The sequence below is a fragment of the Musa acuminata genome, chromosome BXJ3-7 (genome assembly GCF_036884655.1).
Source record: "Musa acuminata AAA Group cultivar baxijiao chromosome BXJ3-7, Cavendish_Baxijiao_AAA, whole genome shotgun sequence".
Lineage (NCBI taxonomy): Eukaryota > Viridiplantae > Streptophyta > Magnoliopsida > Zingiberales > Musaceae > Musa > Musa acuminata.
The window spans coordinates 38,520,861-38,546,362 of record NC_088355.1 but is presented as its reverse complement, the minus strand read 5'-3'; the positions used below and the strand labels follow the sequence as shown (position 1 = coordinate 38,546,362).

The window sequence follows — 25,502 nt, the reverse complement described above, 5'->3', positions numbered from 1 at the left end:
CAATGAATTATTCCAAACCCAAATCGAGCCACGATTTGAACCGCCCAAAAAATGATTCAAAGGCCCGCGTCACGTCCGCCGGTCGGTGCTGAGGGTAACGTAAGTCCGCTCCGGAGCGGTGCTCTTTAGAACCCGTTCTGTTGGTTCCTCGGTCGAATCCCTCGTCGGCTTTGCGACGTCTCCGCCTCCCGGATTTCTCCCGCACCGCGCGCGCAGCTCAGAGTCTTTGTGGCAAAGATTTCTTTCCTTCTTCTTCTTGCCCGTCCTTTGTCTTCCTCTCTTCTTTTCTCGTGTTCATGGTGCATCCCCGGATCGGATCTGGACCACCTCTTCTTGCTTCTTGACTTCTTGATCTTCTATTTTGTTGTGGTTTGGGATTTTTCCAGCAACTGGTTTATTTGGTTTCCTTTTTATAATTGTTTGCCCTATTTCTTTGCTGCATTTGATCTTGCATCTTGTTTTCTTTCTTTCCTGTAGTAGGCCGGATCGTAGGCGTATCAATTATTTGGTATGAATAAGATTGTTCAGTGTCTTCGTTGACTCTCTGTTTGCTCTCGCTTCTCCTGTTCAAAAGATACTTCATACTTGATATATGCCTTTCTCTAGTCTGTGGCTCCCTTCTCCTGTATGTTCTTGTACTTTAAATCTTTTTCTCTTCTCTTCTTATTACATGGCTTTACTCTTTTTGATTTTCTTCTAGCTTGTTTGTGTAGCATCGACTCCATGGCCTGGTCTTGGAAGATCCATGATCTACTCGTTACTCTCATTTGCTATCATTCTCTCACTTCTTGAAATGTACAGAGGAAATTTGGCATCTTCTGAGTTGTTGACAATTTTTGGCGGTTTCATCGGTTCTCTTTTGTTTTTTTGTTGCTAACGGTGAGTTTTCGTGTACTCTTGTTTTGCCCTTTTTTATTTATTATCGAAATCGAGGAAATTCTTGTGAGTTCAATTTCCTGTTTAGCATTTGCAGCTGTTTTTTCATGTCCTATTCTTATGGTTTTGTGTAATCTAAAGTAAGACTTGCTTATGTCCCTTCTAGTTTTATCTAGTCTAATATAGTTAATAATTGAATGTATCACCATGACATTACCTGTCCCTCTGAGTATATGGTTAATTAATTGATGTGGGCAATGGATGTGACAGTAATACTAAGTAGACATGCCATCTCAATTTTTTGTCAAGATTTGAGGATATTGTTGGTCTGAAGAATGAATCTTGCCAACTTTGATTATTAATTTTAAAGTTTATGGTGAATCTTCAAACATTTTGCATTGTGCTTATACTCTATCCGTTGTGTAAATAAATATTATGGTATTAATATTAACAAATTAAAGTTGAATTAGAACTTAGAGACATTCTTTTTAGGCATTGTCTCTTTTTGGAATTTCTTAATTTTTCTGGACAGGATTTCAGCAGTAAGTAATGCTTCTTTTTGGGGAATTAAGTATTGAGTTGATTAGTGCCCAGTAGTTTTTGCATGCGTAGCTAATTGTTTGGGTTCCTAAACAAGAGCATGCATGTAAATGGATGGCGGTAGTGATGGGATGGGATCGCTGCCATGGGATAAGTTGAAAGACAATGATGACACCACTGACCAAGGCAAGGAATATGATTTAGGTACTTTTCTATAAATAAGAAAGCATTCCAATCAAGAACTAAATTAGACTGGGTTAGCCCGTTTCTGTTTGTTTATCCTTGTTCTATTGCCTGTAGAGGAGTAAGAAATCTTTTTTGTATTGGTATAAATCAGATATCCTCATGGAAGATGAATACAGTAATTTCAAGGACAGAATCTTGCATAACCTGCCTACTTAAATTTGATAGTAATGTAAAACCAAGGAAATGAAGTGAATGACAACAAAATCATTCCTATGCTGCTGATCTTTCTTCTCCATTTGTTACCTTTTTCAATTGAACAAGCCATCTTGTGATATAGAACTTGTAGTTGACATGGCATTAGGCTTACTAGACCTTTTTGTTAGTCAATCATTATGATAGTAAGTGGTTTCATGCTCTTTAGATTCTGAGCTATAAGTGGCTAGTTTTGTCAGCTTTTAATATATAAATTGTAGGTTACAGATTATAAACCAAAGCCCACTTTCTTTGATAAATCTTCATTATTTGGATGATGTCACCAGGATGAATACACACCCAGGTATCACAGGGTTTGACAAGTTGTTAGAAACATGTGCAGGAATGATATATCCGTTGCACTTTTACGAAAAATCTAAATGCTAGGAAAAAAAGGACTTTAAATCCTAATAGAGTTTTCAATTTTTCATGAAATGATATAATCTAAATGGTAAGTTATATCATTTGTTGATGACAAAGGGGGAGAAGTTATTTCTGAATGATATATCCGCTGCACTTCTACGAAAAATCTAAATACTAGGAAGAAAGGACTCTAAATCCTAAGAGAGTTTTCAAATGTTCTTTTCCCATTTTTTAACTCAATTTCGTGCTTAATTCTTAATACTCCATGCAGGAATAATTTATAGACCTCAAATGACTTCAAAATTAGAGCAAAAAAAGATCTCATCCCGGGTTTCCTGGGTCTTGGCGGTACCATCGTCTGATACTCTTTCGAAGATTGTGTCTGAGTGGTACCACCACCTGACACAATCTCGATTAATCATATACACTTAAAACCTACTTCGATTTAGATAATTATTATAAGGCTTAAATCAAATGTTATCCGACATATCATTGGTTCATCGATGCTTCGTTCGATTTTTCGATGTATCGTCCTCTCTTGCATCCTATTGCTCAATCGACCAGTTGACCTCCGCAACTCGATACCAACTCTGTCACGCCCCTCGAATTATCGCATTTAGGAGGTGTGACCCTGTTTAAAATCAATAATATTATAATTTATCGTTAATTCAATCCAGGATCCAATCTAACAATTTGAGGATACTAAGAATCATTCAAATCAATATTCATAATTCATAAACCTATACGTTTCATAAATCATATCCCACTTCACTAATTCATAAAATCGAAAGGCAACTCAACTAAACATCAACCACAAAACAAATTCATAATCATAGAAATATATACAATCATAAAAAAAAATAATTATTTACCATGAGTCCATAATCTTTATACAATTAAACCTATCATTCTATGAACATGAGCGGTCCTTAAAACTTTTACAACACATAAGTATCAATATATCCTTAACATTACATCAGAAGTAAGGTATACTATACAACAAAAACCTATCAACCAATAAAGATTAGCCCAAAAATCTTTTAGCCTTTCACTGTTTCAACCCAATTCTAGCTTTTTAGTGCGTGACAAGCTACCCTGAAAAATTTATATAGCAACGGGGTGAGCATAAAGAGCTTAGCAAGCGACTAACATATTCATGGTGATAGGAGAAGTTCAAGCAGACTTAGTATCAAGATAACAAAAGTAGAAATACAAGCGTTCATTTGAAATCATCTCATTTGATATAAAAATCACAAAGAGTTACCTCATTCGAAAACAGGCGTTAGACATAACAATGGGAGAAAGGAAATTGGAGCATTTCATTGGCAAAGAAGCATTTAGGCATGTATCAAATGACACATGAAGCATTTAGGTGCATATCAAAGGCGTAAGAGTGTTTGAGAGCATAACAATGACATACGAAACACTTCAAAGTATAACAAGTGAACCGAATAATAAACACAAGCTTGTATGTCATTTTTGATGTAGCATGTATTCCATTTCTATCCAAAGCATAAATATAAACTCATAAGCAAAGTTTTGGATATCATATCAAAAACATAGATGGCGCTATGGGACCATATACATAATGTGATTCATCCATTTCTAGATGACCACCAAGCATAAGTCTCCCACGTTTGGGAGCTCCATCCACCCACGTCTGAGTGAAGTCAATGGGGGTCGGCAGAGCATCGCGGGCTCTATGCATAACTCCCTTTACCATTTTTGTCAAAGGTTCGCAATATCCCACAAGACACTAGAGTACAAAAGGGTAGTATGAACAATAACATTGGCATATATCGGAAGCACATGCGGAATAACGGAGATATGCGTGTGCCTTTATCAAACAAGGAGATGCAAACAAAGCATTACATAATAAATTTCAGACATACAACAATTTCAGGATGAACAATACAAGAATTTCAAAAGACTAATATAAAGCTCAATTGAAGAAGAATTTAGTAGAAATCAAATTTCCAATTGAATGAAACTTGAATAGGCAAAACCCAACAAAGTTTTCAATTCTAGCAGAATTTCAATGATACATTTCCTGAATTGTTTGAGTGATCAAGTATGCTCCAATTCATTAAAAATAGGTGTCATTGGAAAGCTGTATCAATCTATTTTCAGATGAACTAAAAACAGGAAGTTATAACAAATAGAGTAAAAGAATGTCAGAATTGATCATCTCTGTTTTGCAGAATTGATAGAATTAATTTAAACAGATGTTTCAAAAGGCAAACATACTTTAAAATTTTCAAATTAGGTGTTAAAAGAAAGATATGCGAATCTAGTTTCCAAAGAACCAAGTTTTGTTAATTCAGAATTTTTACTAGAGAGTTATGAGCAATTTAGTAACAAAAGATCAGAATTGATCATCTCTGTTTTGCCGAATCAATAGAATCAATTTAAACAGATGTTTCAGAAGGCAAACATACTTCAAAAATTTCAAATTAGGTGTCAAAAGAAAGATATGCGAATCTAGTTTTCGAAGAACCAAGTTTTGCATAATTCAGAATTTTTACTAGAGAGTTATGAGTAATTTAGTAACAGAAGGTCATAAGTTGTAGTATCTATTTTACCGAATACAAGAGGTCTTTTTATTCATATGTTTGGATAGGTAAATTTACTCTAAATCTTTCAATATTTATATCAAATGAAAGCTCTGTAAGTCTCCTTTCGTATGAAAGAGGTTTTTTCTCAATCCGAATTTGGTGCAAAAAGTTATGGCCACACGAGTACTAAAAGGTCAAAATCTAAAAAATTCTAAATTCAGCATTTGATGTATAAACGACATAGATATCTTACATGCAGCCACAATCTCCCAATTTTCTCAAAATCATGGTGAAAACAAGGATCAAAATTTATCTTTAGGATGTGTTAGAACACTTATCTTAAAAAGTTTTGTTTTCCAAATGGGGGGGGGAGAGAATTGATGCAAAGCCTTAAGCCAAAATAAAACTTCTTCTTCTTCGATTTTTTCTCTTTCTCTTCTCCTTCAATTCTTTCTCCTCTCCTTATGTTGGCGGTAAAGTTTCCCTTAATTGTGCCTTAAATTACTTAGGTTTGACTCATGCTAAAATAGTAAGGTGGCAAGCATGTATGGAGGTTTAGGTGTCATCTTTAGAATAAATGCAAGTGGCTCATCTTTGCTAATGTCATAAGTCCTCCATTTTATTTTATTTATTTATTTATTTTTCTCAATGTGAATCTTTCACAAATCACCTCCAATTAATGAAATTCACATTTTGGTCCCGCACAATACTTTCAATATATATAATAAATATATATTTAGGGTTAAAGAATTATTTAAAAAAATCCTCATATTTACAAATAAGTCCTTATAAATTTTCAAAAATGAGTGATGTTACATTCTCCCCTCCTTAAAAGAAAATTTAGTCATCTAAATTTGTCATATCTCTTTCGGCGAAAAGATGAGGATAAGCTTTCTTCATTTCTTCCTCTAGTCCTCTAAGTACACCATGCATCCTGGTAGCACGAAAATGTATAGAGATCTCCAAAGTCATTATTGGTGGAAATATATGAAGAAAGAGATTGCAATATACGTTTCAAGGTGTTTGACATGTTAGCAAATCAAAGCAGAACACCAGAGACCTGGAGGTTTGTTACAGCCCTTAGATATTCCTAAATGGAAATGAGAATGCATTACTATGGACTTTGTTTCAGGACTACCCAGAACCTCTAGAAAGCATGATGCTATTTGGGTCATTGTTGATAGGTTAACCAAATCTGTACATTTCTTACTAATCAATATGACTTATTCTCTTGATAGGCTTACAGATTTATATGTTGATGAAATAATAAGACTTCATGGTGTCCCGAAGGAGATCATCTCGGATAGAGACTCTAGATTTCTTTCTAGATTGTGGAGGAGATTACAAGATTCTATGAGCACCAAAGTAAAGTTTAGCACTGCCTATCACCCTCAGACTGATGGTCAATCTGAAAGAACAATTCAAGTACTTGAGGATTTGCTTAGAGCTTATGTTATGGATTGGAGAAGTGAATGGGATAAAGATATTTCTCTTATTGAGTTCACTTACAATAATATTTATCATTCGAGCATTCAGATGACTCCTTATGAAGCATTGAATGGGCGAAAGTGCAGAACGACTATATGTTGGGAGGAAGTTGGTGATAGAAAGTTGTTAGCACCAGATAAAGTATAAGAGACTACTGAAAAAATTCAAGTTATCATAAAAAGGCTAAAGGCTGCTCAGAGTCAGCAAAAGAGCTATGCTGACAACAGAAGACGAGATATCGAGTTCCAAGTAGGGGATTTTGTATTCCTAAAGGTCTCCCCTTCCAAAGGCGTTGTAAGATTTGGAAAGAAAGGAAAGTTAAACCCAAGGTTCATTAGACCTTTTGAGATTCTTGAAAGAATTGGCTCTGTCGCTTACAAGATTGCCTTGCCACCATCGATGTGTCATATCCATGATATATTTCATGTGTTAATGCTTAGAAAGTATATGCCTGATCCCTCTTATGTCATTGAGTATGAGCCGATTGTGATTGAGAAATACTTGTTTTACAAGGAAGAGCCCATTCGGATTATTGATAAAAAAAGAGAAGATCTTAAGAAATAGAATTATTACTCTGGTTAAAGTAATTTCGAAGCATCGTTGTACGAATGAAACGACCTGGGAGCTAGAGGAAGAAATGAAGAAAGCTTATCATCGTCTTTTCGTCGAAAGAGGTATGACAAATTTAAAGGACTAAATTTTCTTTTAAGGAGAGGAGAGTGTAACATCCCTTATTTTTGAAAATTTATAAGGATTTATTTGTAAATATGAGGATTTTTTTTATCTATCATAAAAAATGCTTATATAGTACTTTAACAATTCAGTTTATTATATCAATATTAAATTATATGGAGGACTTGTGGCATTAGCAAGGATGAGCCACTTGCATTTATTCTAAAGTTGACACCTAAACCTTCATGTATGCTTGCCACCTCACTATTTTAGCATGAGCCAAACCTAGGTAATTTAAGGCACAATTAAGGGAAACTTTGCAGCCAACATAACTTGAGAAGAGGAGAAGGAATTGAAGGAGAAGAGAAAGAGAAAGAATTTAAGAAGAAGTTTTATCTTGGCTTAAGGCTTTGCATCAATTCCTCCACATTTAGAAAATAAAACTTTTTAAGGCAAGTGTTCTAACCCATCCTAGAGATAAATTTTGATCCTGGTTTTCACTTTGATTTTTGAGAAAATTGGGAGATTGTGGCTACATGTAAGATATCTATGCCGTTTATACATCAAATGTTGAATCTGGAATTTTTCAGATTTTGACCTTTTAGTACCCGTGTGGTCGTAACTTTTTGTATTAAATTCGGATCGAGGAAAAACCTCTTTCATACGAAAGGAGACTTATGAATGATTTGGAGATTGAAAATTGAAAGATTTTATATAAAAATTGAAGGAGACTTATCAAAGGAGCTTTTATTTGATATAAAAATTGAAAGATTTGGAGTAAATTTACCTATCCAAACATATGAATGAAAATACCTCATGTATTCGGTAAAACAGATACTACAACTTCTGACTTTCTATTACTAAATTGCTCATAACTCTCTAGTGAACATTCTGAATTATGCAAAACTTGGGTCTTTGAAAACTAGATTCGCATATATTTCTTTTGACACTTAATTTAGAAATTTTGAAGTATGTTTGCCTTATAAAACATCTGTTTAAATTGATTCTATCAATTCTGCAAAACAGAGATGATCAATTCTGACCTTTTGTTACTAAATTGCTCATAACTCTTTAGTGAAAATTCTGAAATATACAAAAATTATTTCTTTGGAAACTAGATTCACATATATTTCTTTTGACACCTAATTTGAAAATTTTGAAGTATGTTTGCCTCCTGAAACATCTGTTTAAATTGATTCTATCAATTCTGTAAAACAGAGATGATCAATTCTGACCTTTTGTTATTAAATTGCTCATAACTCTTTAGTGAAAATTCTGAAATATGTAAACCTTGTTTATTTGGAAACTAGATTCGTATATATTTTTTTTGACACCTAATTTGAAAATTTTGAAGTATGTTTGCCTTTTGAAACATCTGTTTAAATTGATTCTATCAATTCTGCAAAACAGAGATGATCAATTCTGACCTTCCTTTACTCTATTTGTTGTAACTTCTTGTTTTTAGTTTATCTGAAAATAGATTAATACAGCTTTCCAATGACACCTATTTTTAGTGAATTAGAGCATGTTTAATCACTCAAACAATTCAGGAAATGTACCATTGAAATTCTGCTAAAATTAAAAACTTTGTTGGGTTTTGCCTATTCAAGTTTCATTCAATTGGAAATTTGATTTCTGCTAAATTCTTCTTCAGTTGAGCTTTATATTAGTCTTTTGAAAATTTTGTATTGTTCATCCTGAAATTGTTGTATGCCTGAAATTTATTATGTAATGCTTTGTTTGCATCTCCTTGTTTGATAAAGGCACACGCATATCTCCGTTATTCCGCATGTGCTTCCGATATGTGCCAATGTTATTGTTCATACTACCCTTTTGTACTCTAGTGTCTTGTGGGATATTGTGAACCTTTGCCAGAAATGGTAAAGGGAGTTATGCATAGAGCCCGCGATGCTCTGTCGACCCCCATTGACTTCACTCGGACGTGGGTGGATGGAGCTCCCAAACGTGGGAGACTTATGCTTGGTGGTCATCCAGAAATGGATGAATCACATTATGTATGTGGTCCCATAGCACCTTCTATGTTTTTTATATGATATCCAAAGCTTTGCTTATGAGTTTATATTTATGCTTTGGATAGAAATGGAATACATGCTACATCAAAAATGACATACGAAACACTTCAAAGTATAATAAGTGAACCGAATAATAAAGGCACTCTTTATGCTCTCAAACACTCTTACGCCTTTGATATGCACCTAAATGCTTCATGTGCCATTTGATACATGCCTAAATGCTTCTTTTGCCAATGAAATGCTCCAATTTCTTTTCTCCTATTGTTATGTCTAACGCCTGTTTTCGAATGAGGTAACTCTTTGTGATTTTTACATCGAATGAGATGATTTCAAATGAACACTTGTATTTCTGCTTTTGTTATCTTAATACTAAGACTGCTTGAACTTCTCCTATCGTCATGAATATGTTAGTCGTTTTCTGAGCTCTTTATGCTTACCCCGTTGCTATATAAATTTTTCAGGCTTGCTTGTCACGCACTGAAAAGCTAGAATTGGGTTGAAGCAGTGAAAGACTAGAAGATTTTTGGGCTAATCTTTGTTGGTTGATAGGTTTTTGTTGTATAGTATACCTTACTTTTGATGTAATGTTAAGGATATGTTGATACTTATGTGTTGTAAAAGTTTTAAGGATCGCTCATGTTTATGGAATGATAGGTTTTAAGTTGTATAAGGATTATGAACTCATGGTAAATAATTTTTTTTTTTTGTGATTGTATATATTTCTACGATTATGAATTTGTGTTGTGGTTGATGTTTAGTTGAGTTACCTTTGGATTTTATGAATTCTCTGAGTGAAGTGGAGTATGATTTATGAAATGTACAGGTTTATGAATTGTGAATATTGATTTGAATGGTTTTTAGTATCCTCAAATTGTTAGATTGGATCCTGGATTGAATTAACGATGAATTATAATATTATTGATTTTAGACAGGGTTACACCTCATGAATGCGATAATTTGGGGGGTGTGATAGATTTGGTATCGACTTCCTTAACGTAATTTTCGCTCTTCTTGGCTCGATGCTCGAACCTATGGCTCGAAGCTTTCTGTCGATATGTCGATTGATCCTCTAGCTCGACATCCAATCTTTTGATATGTTTCATTCCGGTTTAATATGATTCATCTTATCTAAATTGACTTTCTCTGATCGAAGTTTCTTGTGTCACTCATAATATAGATCAAATAAATATTATTAATTAGTTTTCTCATTAAAATTCGAGATTCAATAATATTTATCCAATTTGCTATTTTATTATAACCTTAGGATGCTCCTGCAAAAGAGAAAATCATCGACGTTTTTACTTTAGCAGGGATAGATTGTGGTTCAAACAATGGCATTAGAAGATTTTGTTTTCGACAATATACTAAGGAAATGCTACAGAATAACTGGCAGATTCTGGTTTCTTTCTGTCACTGTAAATGCATAATTCTGATGCGTCCTTTCTAAAGGTTACTGTTATTTAGATCGAGTTTATTCTGTGTGCTATATGGAATGTGTCTCTCTTTAATGGCCATGATGTAGACTTGCGTTGCACTGTTCAAAAGGGTTGGCCTCGACACATTCGAACTCCCTATGTTTGCAGCTTCTTATTTTCCACTGGTCTTTTTTTTGAGGTTAACAAGCTTTCGGGAATGATGCTCTCAAAAACTGAATTAAAAGGGGAGCGGTATCGAATGAATGGTGACAAAACACCCTCATAAAAATGAAAGGGGGGTCTACCACAAGCAGGCAACGGGAGACTTGGGATAGTATATCTAGCAATTGGGATTATGGATGCAGCTTAAGCTAAAGCAAACAAGTAGCGGCGATTCTGTAGAAGCCATAACCTTGCATGAATTCATCGATTTAATATTCGAGTAGTATATGGATGAATCATAATGCTCATCAGTAAGACTCAACTCGGGCCTGACTAAGAGTGCTCCACGATGTGGGACAAAAAAACTCGAGGCAAGAGTTTGGGGATGACTTGTATGTATATATATATATATGGCAAGAGTTGGTCTTCTGGACAAAAACCCGCGAAGGGCGAAAAGCAAAGAAGGGTAAAAAAAGGGATGGAAAAGCATCATCGTTCACATGTCCAAAATTCTATCCTACTACGCTTCACCCTCTCCTCCTTCAACAAGACCGTACGCCACCATGATTCTCCACGCCCTTCGCTCCTCTCAGATCAGTTCCAGTTTTTCCCATCTCAACAACATAAGATGATCAGCACCAGATGGCAGTGACTCGGCTGGATCGCTGTGCGGTCACCTCCTTCCTTACCAGGTACAACAACCTTTGATCTCTAGGACAGCGATGATGGCAATGGTCTTTCGGGTGCGATGTGGGTGTCGGTGATCTATAGACGTCTTCTATGTTCTCGAATAGTTTGGCTTCGCGGTGAATATTTTTTTGGTTTCGGTGCGCTCTCTTTAGCGTAAGCACATCAAGCTCAGTAAGCGGATAACCTGTTTGTTGATATGTTGCAGAGACGTCTCTCTTCTGTATGACATGTGACCTTCACTGACTTCTTTGATAAGGAGAGGAACTAGGGCGTTTTAATTGATGAGCACAATGAAGCAAACAGGACACGGCTGGAGAACCAATATGTGGGTGGATGGAGGATGCATGCTGTTAGTGAACCTTTATGCCGTGGCCGAGGTGTCAACATAACTCGGTCCAATCCCGGATGCGCAAGGTTACTCACGCGGCTGTGGGGGGAGAACCGTGTGCTGAGCTAGCTGGAGTATGAAGGGTGCGATGGTTTGCATCATCCCAGCTAACGCTTGTACCTAGTGGGTGAGGTTGAGGAACGTCTCGGCTGAGATAGTTGACTGCCCCATGATGGTCCTGGGAGGCGACAACTCGGGATCATTGATTAGTCGCCAATAGCGGCTAGGGGTCGCGTCCGAGGTATTCCCTTCTAGGCTTGGAGGAAGTGGGAGTTGCCCTCCAAACCCAAAGGTCGGGTGAGTCGGGGGTGGCTCTTCTCCAGTGCGCTCTCCCGGGTTGCTCGATTGGGGACGCTCTTACGACATCGGGCCCTTCCTCTAGCGTCAAAATGCTAGTGAACCTTTACGTCGTGGCTGAGGTGTCAGCACGGCTTGGTCCAATCCCGGAGGCACAAGGTTGCCCACACGGATGCTCGAGTGGTGGAAGCGAGCATCGGGTCGTGTTGAGTTTGAGCCTCGTCTCCCGAGTGCGGTCTTCTCCCTTGGCGAGTGGCCTACTTCTTCGTCGCCGAGCTCCTGCACACAGGCCGAGGTTGGGAAAGGAATTTCCCGACTTGACCCCTTTGAAGGTTAAGTTAGTATTGAGTGAAGTAAGAGGGAGTTAAATGCTCGAAGTCCTTCCCTTGACATCGATCAGGGGGTTGACTTTTATACCTACGAATGAGGATCGATTGTACGTGATCTGTTAATGGCGGTCGACTTATCGGGCGATCGGTTTGTACCTCCTATGCGAGTGCCGACTGACCTACACGGATTTGTGTTGCGCAGTGTCGTTTCGAGCTTTCCGGAGTAGCTTTGTGCTATGCGATGTTGTCTCGTATGGCCTCGGACAGTGCGGGAACAAGCGATCGTTCCATCCAAGTCCGAGGTGTCACTTCGACGCAATGCACTATATCAATCTTGAGGCTTTGCGTTGGTGTTGACGTGGCTACTGACTGTTGCCACGAGGGGTGGTACTAGAATATGTCCTATCACATACCAGTCTCTGTGTACAAAAGTGGAAGAAGATGGCAGAGAATTGGTCAATTCGTGATAGTGACACCCGCATTTGCTGTGATGCACAGCTCATTTTTTGCATAGTAAACAAGAATATGATTCTAAAAATTATGACCACATGCAAACAAGGAGATGGTCGAAGCTCTGGCTTCTGGTAAAGAGGTCACTGGGCTGTCTGTCTGATGGGGGTAGAACTGGAAAACAAGCAAGTTTTTCTGGAATCCTTGATGAAGAATCAATGAGGTATTTTTCGCAAAATGTCTTCTAGAGAGCAGGGAATATACCTCTGTCGTTTCTGAAGAGTTACCTATGCTAATGATAACCAACTATCCCTCCCACAACAAACACACCTGGGATACAACCATCGGTCCGGAACCCCCATAGATTGGTGTGTTTCAATTTTATCTATGCATTTTGTGAAAGAAAAATCCCTTGCCATTTCTCTATAGCAAAATTTTATTAGATCACTCTTAGGATGCTAATCTTGTCCTAGTCTTTAGTGCTCACATATGTTTATCTGTTTTGTGTTACCTGTCTCTGCAAATACGTTCTTTTTCCATATTTGCTTGCCATCTTCAATATATGGTGCACTAGGAACATTCATGCATGGGGATTTATATAGCATAGACTGAGTTACTACCTGAACTGGAAAACTAGAAATTGATGATCTCCTAGGCCCCTACATGGCTCAGTCATTGAATCATCACTTCATGCCTTCATGGCAGCAATGTTAAGTTCATGTGGTATTTTATCCGTTGGTTAGAGAAGACATTTAGCCCCTGGTTGTTGCTAGATGGCACTTAATGATGGGACCCCAACATGGAATAAGGAATGTTGAATTAATTTTGCAAAAAGGATGTTCTCTCTCTCTCTCTCTCTCTCTCTCTCTCTCTCTCTTACATCTTATGTTAGTCTATGTCCGATAGTCTATACTTGCACCTTTCATGATGAAGTTACTACTCTAACCAACAAAGGGTTGAACTATTACCAAAAGTTCCATATCCATTGGATGGATCATTGAATAATTAAGGTTTCTTTCAGATGTGAAAGGCTGGATACTTACTAAAATGCAAGCATTATATTTTTTATACTTGGTGAGGGTTTTAGTAGCTGGAGTCTTTAGATAATTATGACCTGCATCTGCATGTAAAGGGAATTCTGAGAATTGTTTGATCCTCGTCTTCATTTCCACTTATTCGCCCAACTTGATTCCCTGCTTTTTCCTAAACAACTTTCTCTGCTTGCTCACTAGGAGTATACTATAGTATGGTGTTAGCTAATGGTCTTAGTGGTGATCATGTGATATCCTCTGTTGATCGTGGCCGTGAGTTAAGATATGGCATAGAGAGTTTTAGAATAAGCCATGACTCCACCACGTAAACTAATTGATTTGTTTGACACCCTTCGAATATTATTTACATATCCAGCCTAATTTTTTGGTAACACATCTGACAACTTGCAGTTGGCTATACCTTCTGCGTGCATGGTCCATGCAGCATAGAAGTTATTCTGATGAAATAATGGGTCGCTCAACCAGTGTATCCTTTATTTGAATGCTGCTACTAACCCATGCATTTGTGTTCATTGGGATGAATTGTCTCCAGAAACAGTTCTTTTATAAAGTCTTAGTCTCCTCGAGACTATCATGGATTTTTGGATTTGCATAGCATGGTTCACACATTTTCTCCATCAGGTATTTGTTGCTGCATGGAAAAAAAATTCCTTGGTGTAGAAGTGGCTCTCTCGTTTCATTTATTCATGTTTGACACGTATCTTCGATGAGGTTTATGAAATATTTTTGTGCCCATGCATATACATAGTTTTTTTTTTTGTTTGTAGATTTTGATGCTCAAAATCTCAGTTTGCTGAATCAGAATGGTAGTAGCACCATAAAATGTTGCATATGTTTCTCATTCTAAATTGAAGAACAGTTAAATCTTGATGTCATTAGTCGGTCCTATCAGAAAACGATTATTAGAGTTTTAGGACAAATTATGATCGAGTTCAATACTTAGTTGATAGCACATGTGCATCAGCTTTGATGCTACGTTCATGAACCAACGTTTGTATGTAATGCATGGAATGAAGCAAATAAATCCATTGATATTAACTAGATCTTTGATCTGCCATCCTCCTATGCTACCCTATTCTTGTACTCTATTTACATTTTTGACTTTCAACTTAATTCAGAATGGTAACATGTTGGTGCCGCTTGGTCTATGCATTGGAGGTGCAAAGGATTGGAAGTAATAATCTTGGTTTGTTGCATCCATGGAAGGTGTTGATCCGAAGCCCATGAAGGAGGTCTGCAAGTCATCCAGTTTCAAGTCCATGAACCACTCATCTTCTTTCTCAATCTTTTCGACCATCTGGAGTCCTACTGCTCTGCTGGTGCTTAATGCTTGTCCTCCAGTAGAAGCTTGGGATGGATAACCTAAATCATCGAAGTCTGGCAGCACATCATCGTTTTCGACATCGGATTCTGGCGTCCTGAAGCTGTCCGACCCTGTATCGTCCAATGAATCCATGGTCAATCCGAAGGATGTCTCCTCCTTTTGCTGCTGCTGCATCTTCTCCCAGGTGTTCTTCTTGTTGTATAGCCGGCAAAGAACCCAGTCGTCCAACTGCATGAACACGGCGAACCATTCATCATCTTTAAGAAACAGAAAGGTATTAATTATCACCTGCACTTCTCTGAGCAATTTTTATAAGATGTTATTCATTTGTATTATTACCCTGAGGCTTCCCTTATTGGATTTGCGGTTTGTATCAGCCACTCTGTATTCATGCATGATCCAGTCCGTCTTCACTCCTCGTGGTGCCTTCCCGGAGTAAAAGACCAAAGCTTTCTTGATCCCAACGGTCCTGTTGCTCCCCTTGGGCGAGATCGGCTTATCGGCACCAGTTGCCTTCCAGTATCCCTTCCCGGCACTCCGGTTCGGCCTTGAGCCGTTTGGGTACTTGCGGTCACGGGGGGTGAAGAAATACCACTCCCTTTGTCCAAACAATGATTTGTCTGCTCACATCACAAACATACAAAGCCAAATCAATTTAGCCCACAGGTATGGAAACCATTTGATATCTTCCTCGGCCAAAAAAAAAAACAAATCAACTGATTTTTATATCATTGGATGGTTACAATACCTGGTAATTCCCAAGGGTCATATTTGTAGAGATCGATCTCGGCGATGATAGGTACGGCCGGGCGCTGGCAGGCTATCTTCCTGCACAGGTAGTGCACGACGAGCTCCTCGTCGGTGGGGTGGAACCGGAACCCCGGTGGCAGGTTGAGCTCGGCCTCAGCATCTCTCTTCCTTCCCATCCTCGTGTCTCCTGTGAGCTCGATCTCTCTTTGCCGGTGTTGGGTGTGTGTTTTGTTGAGAAGCTGGTGGTCGAGATATTTTGAACTCCCATCGTGTTGGATATATAGGGGAATGGATGGGTCGCAGCAACCACGTGTAGGATCCGGGAAGCTTCGCGTGAGGCGGCCGACTGCATTGGTCAAGGTGGCGAAGACCAACGTGCTGTTGCCCGCAGACACCTACCCATGCTGGAACCAATCCGTTCAGTTCAGGTAAATTTACATATTAATGCATAATTCATATTATATTATATTCATTTATGCATAATTCACCTTAATGCTCTATATTTTGATTTCATTTCTGTGTTTTCATCGTTTCATATCAAATTTGTTTTTTTGCTACATTTAGTATGAATTTTCATGTATAAATTGCATGAAGACAAGATGGAATTTGGAGTTGAAGGGACTAGCACTGTTAATTACGCAGCCGTTGTGCAAGGAGGGGGGGATTCACGACGTGAATATGTACGTCTGTCTCCCTCGCTCAGAACCCTTCAGCTCACGTAAGGGATCAGGATCGACAACGAGCTAGGGTTTCATGGAGAACATGGAATGATGACACATGGATCCATTGGACCTGGAGATGGCGAAAAGAGACAAGGAAGTGGAAAGGTGACACAGTTACGGGGTTCGTGATGAGTATATCCCCAGTTAAAACCTTGCGAGGCGGTGCCATCACCCGTTAGGGGGTTTCTGGATGTCACTGTCGAGACGCCCTATCGCCATGCCCGTGCATTGCATCTGGGCGCCTTTCATTTCCGGACGGTACGTCTCTTTCTTGTCCACCAAGCAAAGCCACTCTTGCATTATGCATCGCATAATTCTTTGATTAGTTAGGTACTTTAGATGATGAATCATATGGGCCCAGTCACTAGTGTCGAAAGGAACACAAAGTCATACGACCGGGGATTAATGCGGCGGCTGTAGAAAATTCTCGGCCGACGCCAAGGATTCCGATGCGAGAAAACCTTGGGTAAAAGGGCATGACCTCGGAGCAGTCGAGTCCTTTTCGTTGACGCTTTCATTTCTGTCACGTGTGGGTTGATTTTGACAACCTGTATTCACACCACTTTTTTTATTCGATTTTAGAACATCGGACAGCAAATTACTTGTTGGTCACGTGTCCTCTGAGTATAGAAGAAAGGAAAAGGTCTCCCCTTTCTCTTTCTTAAAGGAAAAAGAAAGAAGCCAACGTTGTACTTTGGAGAGTTTTTTTTTTAAATATAAAATATTCACATTCTAGATATTTCTCGTATCTTCTATTTTACTTTTTCTCAAATAATATTTTTTTTTATCTGTTACAATATAAATAATATCACGTATAGTGTCTTTCTAATAATGTTTACAATGTTTTCAACAGTCAATAAAACATTGTAAACGTTATTGGAAAACATTATAAACAAGTCAAATAAAAAATATAATAATAATTAAAAATAGATAAAAATAATAATAAAAATAAAAATAAAACATTGTAAACTTATAGTGTTGTTTTTCCCTTCATATTGATAATTTTCGATGGCATACTTGTCTAAACACGTGGGTGGACCACGTGATGTGGCCGTCCCACAGGAGCGTCGCTGTTTGAGTTCAGCCATTGGATGGATTACGCGAGCGATAGCAGATCGTGATGACAATGTTTCACGACGAATAGTTTGTGTGTCCTTATCAATGTGTTGGCTTTAATTGCTTTGGTCAAATGACAGCACCAACGCGTCGCATCAAATTGGTTCGTGTCGGGCCGAGATGTTGAATCTGGCCCATTTGGATTTGATCGTTTGCAGCGCCGTTCACATTTGAGCTACTTGATGATCTTTGTCTTGTTAAGATCTTAAATAGGATGATTAGCTAAATAAGATTTTAGTGGGAATTCAATTAAAGGTGTAACTCCTTTTTTCCCCCCTTAATTTTTTGAAAATTAAGATATTTTTTTTATTAGTCATCTTCTTTTTTTTAACATGAATAATGCTGCACATTTATCGTGCTTATAATCATCTGACTTAAACAAGTCAGATCATGTTAAATCAATCAAGGATGACAGCATTAATGTCTTATCATATGTGAAGCATGATTGTTGAATTTATTTGATGAAGTGCTCCTCAACGCTTCTTACGTGCAACACATTCAGATCATTCATCCTATATTCCTCATAAAATACGAGATGTCATCATCAAAGCTGACCAAATTTAGATCACTGGGATAATTTTCCCCAAACATGATCATGATTTATTCATCAAGGTGGTATCTTTGACATGCCCCCACCCTCACTGCCAAGTCATGGTGGTGCCAAGAAATGCCACATATACCAAGGTTGTAGAGGAAGGCTTGGTAGGTGGGACAGTGTTTGTGATGGATGACCTGATTAAGAAGAAACGATTTGCCACCTACTACTACTACTACTACGAGAGAGATTCTACCCCACTAAGCCGGTGGATGGTACACTCGGAGCCAAGCCCCCTTCTGCCTCCGCCGTCCATGTGGTTGGTCACAGCTTCGCTGCATTCCCACCAATGTTAAGATTGACGTTGGTGAGGACAAGACAAGTGGGATTGGCATCCAATTAGCCTCCGACTGGTGGTAGCGGTCTATGAAACGTAGTCATCCAAGATGATTTGTTCTTGGCAGAAGAGTTTGAGACCAAGATTTGTCCTCGGAATGTGATTGCTGTGACAGGAGATGGTCCATAGATGTAGGTTTTGGCTGATAAATGTGATTGTAATGTGTTGCTATATCCCAGCTCAGATCTTTGTCATGGCATTTAACACTTGGTGAGAATGATCATGAGGTGAGCTCTTGATATGAATGATCTAAGTGGACGTCGGTAAGATTTCCAAGTCTTCTATGATAAAGCTGAAAACAAGATTTAGTGTTGCCACTTATATCTCCTTCGTTCGACGCTGGATGCTGCGGTCAAGACAGTGTCCAATGACTTGCTTCATAAACAATGACAGCGGCCAAATTTACCGACTTTTCAGGAGAGAAGAGTCGTCAAGGGATTAGGATATTTTCCTACCAAATTTAGAGCAGGCATTCATGGTGGTGCTCATGCATGTCAATCAATCTGTGGCAGAATGCACATTCATTTGCTAACAAAGCATGTTAATGCAACTTTTAAGTGTAGAAAGTCTAGAAACAATTTCTGTGTCAGCAGTGTTTTCTAGTCTGAAGTGTTATAGTGGCCCTCTAAAGCTGCCATGCTTACTTAACATTGATTGCTGGGGGAGCTTTCGAGTCACTGCTGTAGCCTTTGACTTCCTGCAAGCAGATCTAAATTGTCAGTCGTGCCTATCCATTTCAACCTTCTACTCTTTAACTTAGACGATGTCATGACTGCAACTTGCAAGACACGGCCACAAATAAAAGTAGGACCGAAGCCATGAGGTTCTTTAGATGCATACACACTTGCTGAAACTTTTATGGGGGCTTCTAAGCTTTTCTCTGGGAATAGATAAAGACGACCTTTTCTTTTTGGTCGGCATAATTTGTCAACTTTTGACTTGGATAATCTGAGATGTGGTGTTTCTTCATATGCACGTTAGCTTGTGATTGAATCTTCTAACTGATAGCCTTCTAAGTCATATAGTTTGTTCATCCTCCTCGAACGATCAGATGTTTTATTTTCTACGTGAAATATAAATTTGAATCAGAGAAGCGACGACGAGACTTTAGGTGTTGAAGTAATATTAAATTAGATACATTAAAAGGTAGGTCGTGAAGCTAGCTAAAGAAGTCATCGAGATCCATCTGATGTTCAAGTTAGTTAGATAAACACGTGTATCCTAAAAGAGATTTTTTTTAGGAGAGAATTGTGTAGATATCAAAGTGCACTAAAGAGTCAAGATATCTGCAAGGACTGTGTGATGGAGATGGAGACCGGTCAAAATTTGTTTATCCAAGCAACCAAAGTCAACATATGAGAGAGGTTGGAAGGAAGGAGATGAGGATGGTTCCAACAAACCCTATTGTTCCTGCATCACGTGTGACATGGGTTTTCCATGCAAGCAACACTCAACTAGATAAGCATTCATGGTTTTTATGATTAAATCAAACATCTTTCTTCTTAGATAACCTTCACGTACACCTCTCTCTCTCTCTCTCTTTGTTTGGATAAACTCTCAAACCACTTCTCTTGACTCTTTAGTGCACTTTGATATCTACACTGTTCCTGTTGTTGTTGAAAGACTTGTTAACAACTCTTTATGTCATTGATAAGTCCGCAATCCTTGAACAATGATTTGACAAGCATTTGAAGTAGTGTCATGGAGTATTAAGGCCTTGTTCTTGTAATACCAGTAACAACAGGTATTTTTAATGGAGGAGAGATGCACTTTGGCACTCTCACAGGATATGGTTGACAACATGGTTCTGCGACATCCAATCTTAATGGGAGAGAAATGCTGCATCCTAATCTTCTTCTTCTTCTTCTTCTTCTTCTGTTGGACTCATCATCCTCCTTTTAGGAAGTTCTACTCCTTCAAGTCATGCCTCATCCCTGTTGTCAGCATCCACATCCAAAGCCATTTACCTTCTCCAAGTGGACCTCCCTCCCCAACTCCACGACCAACGTCACGCTAACCCATGCACGACAAGTGCATGCAATCCTCACCCCCCCCCCCCCCCCCCCCCCCCCCCCCCTCCCCTCCTCCTCCGTGTCCCTGCCTTCGGTTAGCATCTCTCTCTCTGTCCTAAAGCTTGATCGTGGCTTTACACATCGCCCTCCCCTCCCTAATTAGCATCACCCCCCCCCCCCCATTGAAACAAAGCGACAGGTGCTAATCCAACATGATGCACCGATCCGTGTGCTGTCAATCCACCGAGATCGCGATCATGGTGTAATCGATGGTTCACTACAGAAAACAGACGAAGATTAAAGGGTCTAACGTTTCGTACCTCTAGGACACCTGTCCAAAGCTCATTTGCTCTCGGTGCTCTTCTGTGTTCTCTGAGGTCGGGTCTGAATCATGCATTGCTGACGCGCGTAATGCGGGTGACAAAGACGAGGGTGTTTTGGGTATTACTCGAAGTACACGCTTTATTCGGAGAACCGACGGTCCAGATCATGGGTTTCCTCCATCCAACGGCAGAGAGCATCCGGTTAACCTCGAAGATATCCGGCGCCGTTGCCCGAATTCCCATTTTACCCTTGGTAGGCCGCCTCCCCACTAAACGACAAAACCCAACGTTGATATAATCGTGCCCTCGTCCTCCTCGCTCAAGATTCCAGGTCTTCTTCCTCCGGGTGAAACGGAGCAGCAGCAGCAGCTAAGATTTAGAAGCTTAGCGTGGAGTTGGAGCCATGTCGAGTGCAGGTATGTTGCTTCCGCCGGGGTTCCGCTTCCACCCCACCGACGAGGAACTCATCCTTCACTACCTCGGCAACCGAGCCGCCTCGCTGCCGTGCCCCGTCTCCATCATCGCCGAGGTCGACATCTACAAGTTCGACCCGTGGGAGCTCCCCGGTCAGTGGTGCCACCCTCTCCGTCGCCTTCCTTGATCTCCGCCGCATTCCGCTGACGCCTCCTCTCTGTGTTTCCGGATGCAGCCAAAGCCACCTTCGGCGACGGAGAGTGGTACTTCTTCAGCCCCAGGGAGCGGAAGTACCCCAACGGGTACCGCCCCAACCGGGCGGCGGCGTCCGGCTACTGGAAGGCGACCGGGATCGACAAGCCTGTGGTCACCAGCTCAGGCAACTCCTATATTGGAGTGAAGAAGGCGCTCGTCTTCTACAAGGGGAGACCTCCGAAGGGTGTCAAGACGAACTGGATCATGCACGAGTATCGCCTTGCTGAACCACCGAGCAAGAACAGCTACAAGCCCATCGAGCTCAGAGACCTCTCCATGAAGGTACGATCCTCCTCACGGCTCCCTTGCTGGAACGGCAGATGACAGAGTCTTCCCTTTGCCTGCTCGTTTCAGCTGGACGATTGGGTTCTTTGCCGAATCTACAAGAAGAACAGCAGCAGCACTCAGTCCTCAGCTGTGGAGGACGTCTTCGTCCCAACTCCATCAATCACGACGCATCAATCCCTGTCGGAGCTCCTCCTCGACGCTGCCGACTACTCCGACGTGCTCGGTCTAGAGAACCGCCACAACATCGACAGTAGTAGGATTCACAGCAGTCGTCTCCCTCACAACCTGAAGCGCCAATGGGTAGCAGATGGCTGGTTCGGAGACGGCGATGAAGCGTTGTCATCTCCTGCAAAGAGACCAACGGGGTCGAGAATTGGCACCGACCTGATCGACGACTTCGAGTTCGATATCTGTAATCCTCAACTGATGTCATACTCCTCCCACTTGGCCTGGCAATGACTTGGTACAGTCTCTGCGGAGAGGAAAGAACACAAACAATTAGGTAGTGATATTAACTTGTAGCGTAGAGAGTTTGTGGATAGGTGGCAATTGGAGCAGGGAGTAGAAGCCAGGACTGGACCTGTACATTTCATGCTCTCTGCCATAAAATATGATGTGATTGCTGTCCTCTAGCAACAGTACAAGAAGAAATGGTTTCGATGTCCTCTGTGCTATCAATCAGAACACAAGAACAAGCCATGCATGAGAAAAATTATATGATTTTGCTTACATCTTCTATATTTGAACTCTGCCGACAAGTACATTACGGCTGCTGGCTTCTACATTTTACCGGAGCCGGAGGAGAAGACGACGATGGTGTGGTCACCTTCTCGGCATCCTACTCACGAGGAGCACGTGCTTATCACGACCCACGTGGCTTCTGATGGTGATCGATTGGGTGAGGTTGGAGACACGATCTCTCCTAAGGTCTATTATGGGACCCAATTACCCATTCCCCAACAAACTGGATCTGAATGAAGGTGTTTATGCAAATGAGAACCCAATTACCTAAGACCCGTTTCAATCCCCAGTTCGAGAGGTTAAACTGGCTCATAACCAAAGAAGAATCGGGCAGTTAGAAGACATTTCCTCTAATAAGCTTTAGGAGCAGATTCTGGTGCTTGAGAACAAAGAAGCCTACATGGATATTTCAAAGGACAAAAACATCAAGATGATTTGTCTTCACAATCATTTACAAGCTATTATTAGACAAATTAATACCAAATGGCAGTGGAAGGCTAAAACTAAGTGGATCAATGAGAGGGACTGAAACACTAGATATTATTATAACTTGATTACCTGGTGAAAGTAAACAAAACCTCATCAACCAGCAGCTTAAGGTGAATGGCGATATCATTGACCACCCTAAATCTATCATGCTTGAGTTCACTAGGTTCTATCACAATCTTTGGTTGGAGGATGATTCCTCCATGCACCACTCTCCAGGTTGGAGGAATTCAAAGTCTAGGGTCAGATGACTTTACTATTGAGTTTTATAGCTATTATTCAAAGACTCTATGTAATGTCAATTATCATATTTTGGCTAAAATCCTTGTCGATAGGATCAATCCTTGTCAATAATATTATTTTGGTTGCTTGGCTCATTCCCTTTATGACTCCAAAGGAAAAAACCCTTTTGCATTGATTAAACTGGACCTTGGAAAGGCCTACGATGGCTTTTCTTGGAGAGCTATTGGTAAGGCTTTAGGTGCTTTCAACTTTCCTCCTCAATTTATTGATTGGGTCATAAAATGTTTCTCTTCCCCTTTCTTTGCTTGTTGCATCAATGGTAGGCATTCCTCTTATTTTCAAAGGGTAAATGAGTATTAGACAAGGGGATACTTTATCCCCTTACCTATACATTTTGGTTGTATAGCTACATTCACCCTGCCAAAGATTGTCAATGTAGCTGCCATCTTTGTTCTTGCAGACAAGGAAATTAATGTGGCAACTCAAATCATGGTCACACAGATTGCAAAGGAGTAGTTCTACTGAAACTAAATTCCTTATCACAAAATATGAAAATAGATGTGCAAGAATGTGATGAATGTCATGCTAAAACAACATCTTCTGTGACAGATAAGAATGCTGAATCCAACATTAACATAGAACAGATATAGTATCAATGAACTGTAGTACCAAACCTATAGGAAAGAAAGAAGCTGGCAAAAGGAACACATACTTGTGTAGAAAACATGAGCAAGATGAATTGTTAACTGAAGTTGTTTCCCTCTGAGATCTGCCCTGCACAAGAAATAGAAACCCACAAAAAAGCAACTCATTAGTTCCGGCTCAACAATGATACTTGAAAGAGGAAGATGAATAAGAGCTTCCAGCAGCCAATCAGAAAGTAAACATGGCACACCTTCATAAGTCTAAAAACATCCATGGCTTAGAGAGCAAATTCTTAGTAATTCAAGAAATCAACCATTCAAGCACAGTGCAACACATGGGAATGAAAATGTGGAACAATGTATAACAAAGTATGAGAACTAACAAAGAAAAGAGCAAGTCAAGGAAACCGAAAAATTGGGGTTTGAAAAAGATGTGCCACAAACCAATTAGGAACTTAATATAAATCATGCTGAAGAAGCCGTTTCAGAAACTGATGAGATTTAAGCAGGATCAGATTGTTGATTCAGGATTACAATTAGCAACAAGATCAATTATCCAATCTAGTGTCTGGCAATTTATTTATGGCACTAACCACCAAGTAAATAGAAACAAAATATCTTTAATATCTTCTGCAAAGTTTATCCACAATGAGGTATGTTCAAAAATTGATCTAATGGTGGTAAGCAAGAATGTAAATAAACAACATCAGTATACAATCAAGCGGGTGAAGAGAGCTCTGGAAATAAACCAGATCAGATATGACACAGCAAACCAAACCTAATCTGAAAATTAGAATCAATAAAAGACAATGTGCGCTTAAATTTGACAAAATGTAATGATACTGATCTCATAATCAAATAATTTGTTATTTTATCATTAAAAAGAGAAAAAAGCTGGAAAAAAGGAACCCTCACTTACGAAGTAAAAAAGAGCACCCATTTGTTGTCCAACCATCATTCATTCAGCTTGTTCTCTGAATTCTTTCAGCTTACTGGCCTAGCATCGATATCTCCATTTTTTTGGAATACAGAGATACTGGTGAAAAATCAAAGAACCAATTCTGGCTCAACATTGACACTTATTGAAAAGAAAGACTGAGAAAAATGTGTCTAGCCGACAGGGTATAATTCAAGATTTAATAAAACATTAGAATTTGACTAAACCAGGTTATACTTTCATGATCCAACACAAAATCCATGACATCCAACCCTAAAAAGTTTCAGACATTGAAGTAGTTAAAACTTAAAACAACAGCGCCAAAGGATGAAAATTAGCTAAGAAAAGAACATGTCAAAGAAACAACCGGATACATATGAAATCAGAAGAAGACAAGACAAGAAAACTAGAGTCTGGAAATGGACTACATGTGCTCCGAACCAATTAGGAATCTAATATGATTTGAAGTTGAAAACAATTCAGAAACTGATCCAATTTAGCCAGACAAATTATCCAGTCTAGCGTCTGGCAATTTGTTCACGGACCTATCCAAGCAAATAAAAACAA

General features: G+C 39.4%; 2 protein-coding genes and 2 long non-coding RNA genes across 5 annotated transcripts; 3 read left to right on the top strand and 1 right to left on the bottom strand.

Moving 5' to 3' along the window:
- The first annotated feature begins 10,780 nt into the window (after window positions 1-10,780).
- LOC135642830 (uncharacterized) lies at window positions 10,781-15,750 on the top strand. Its single transcript, XR_010498085.1, has 2 exons — window positions 10,781-11,234; window positions 14,955-15,750. It is a non-coding gene; the product is annotated as an uncharacterized LOC135642830 (long non-coding RNA).
- Window positions 14,760-15,998, bottom strand: LOC135642826 (NAC domain-containing protein 2-like). Its single transcript, XM_065159284.1, has 3 exons — window positions 15,821-15,998; window positions 15,412-15,692; window positions 14,760-15,300 (listed from the first exon to the last, which is right to left on the bottom strand). Exons 1-3 carry the CDS (start codon window positions 15,996-15,998, stop codon window positions 14,863-14,865), a joined length of 897 nt encoding a protein of 298 aa, XP_065015356.1. The 3' UTR covers window positions 14,760-14,862.
- On the top strand, window positions 15,874-19,523 carry LOC135642829 (uncharacterized). Of its 2 annotated transcripts, XR_010498084.1 has the most exons (3): window positions 15,874-16,011; window positions 16,107-16,250; window positions 16,465-19,523. It is a non-coding gene; the product is annotated as an uncharacterized LOC135642829 (long non-coding RNA). The 2 variants fall into 2 exon arrangements; XR_010498083.1 differs by having other exon boundaries at window positions 16,107-19,523.
- Window positions 19,524-20,812: 1,289 nt separating this feature from the next.
- On the top strand, window positions 20,813-22,544 carry LOC103992489 (NAC domain-containing protein 58-like). Its single transcript, XM_009412202.3, has 3 exons — window positions 20,813-21,493; window positions 21,577-21,878; window positions 21,951-22,544. Exons 1-3 carry the CDS (start codon window positions 21,331-21,333, stop codon window positions 22,341-22,343), a joined length of 858 nt encoding a protein of 285 aa, XP_009410477.2. The 5' UTR covers window positions 20,813-21,330; the 3' UTR covers window positions 22,344-22,544.
- Window positions 22,545-25,502: the final 2,958 nt, after the last annotated feature.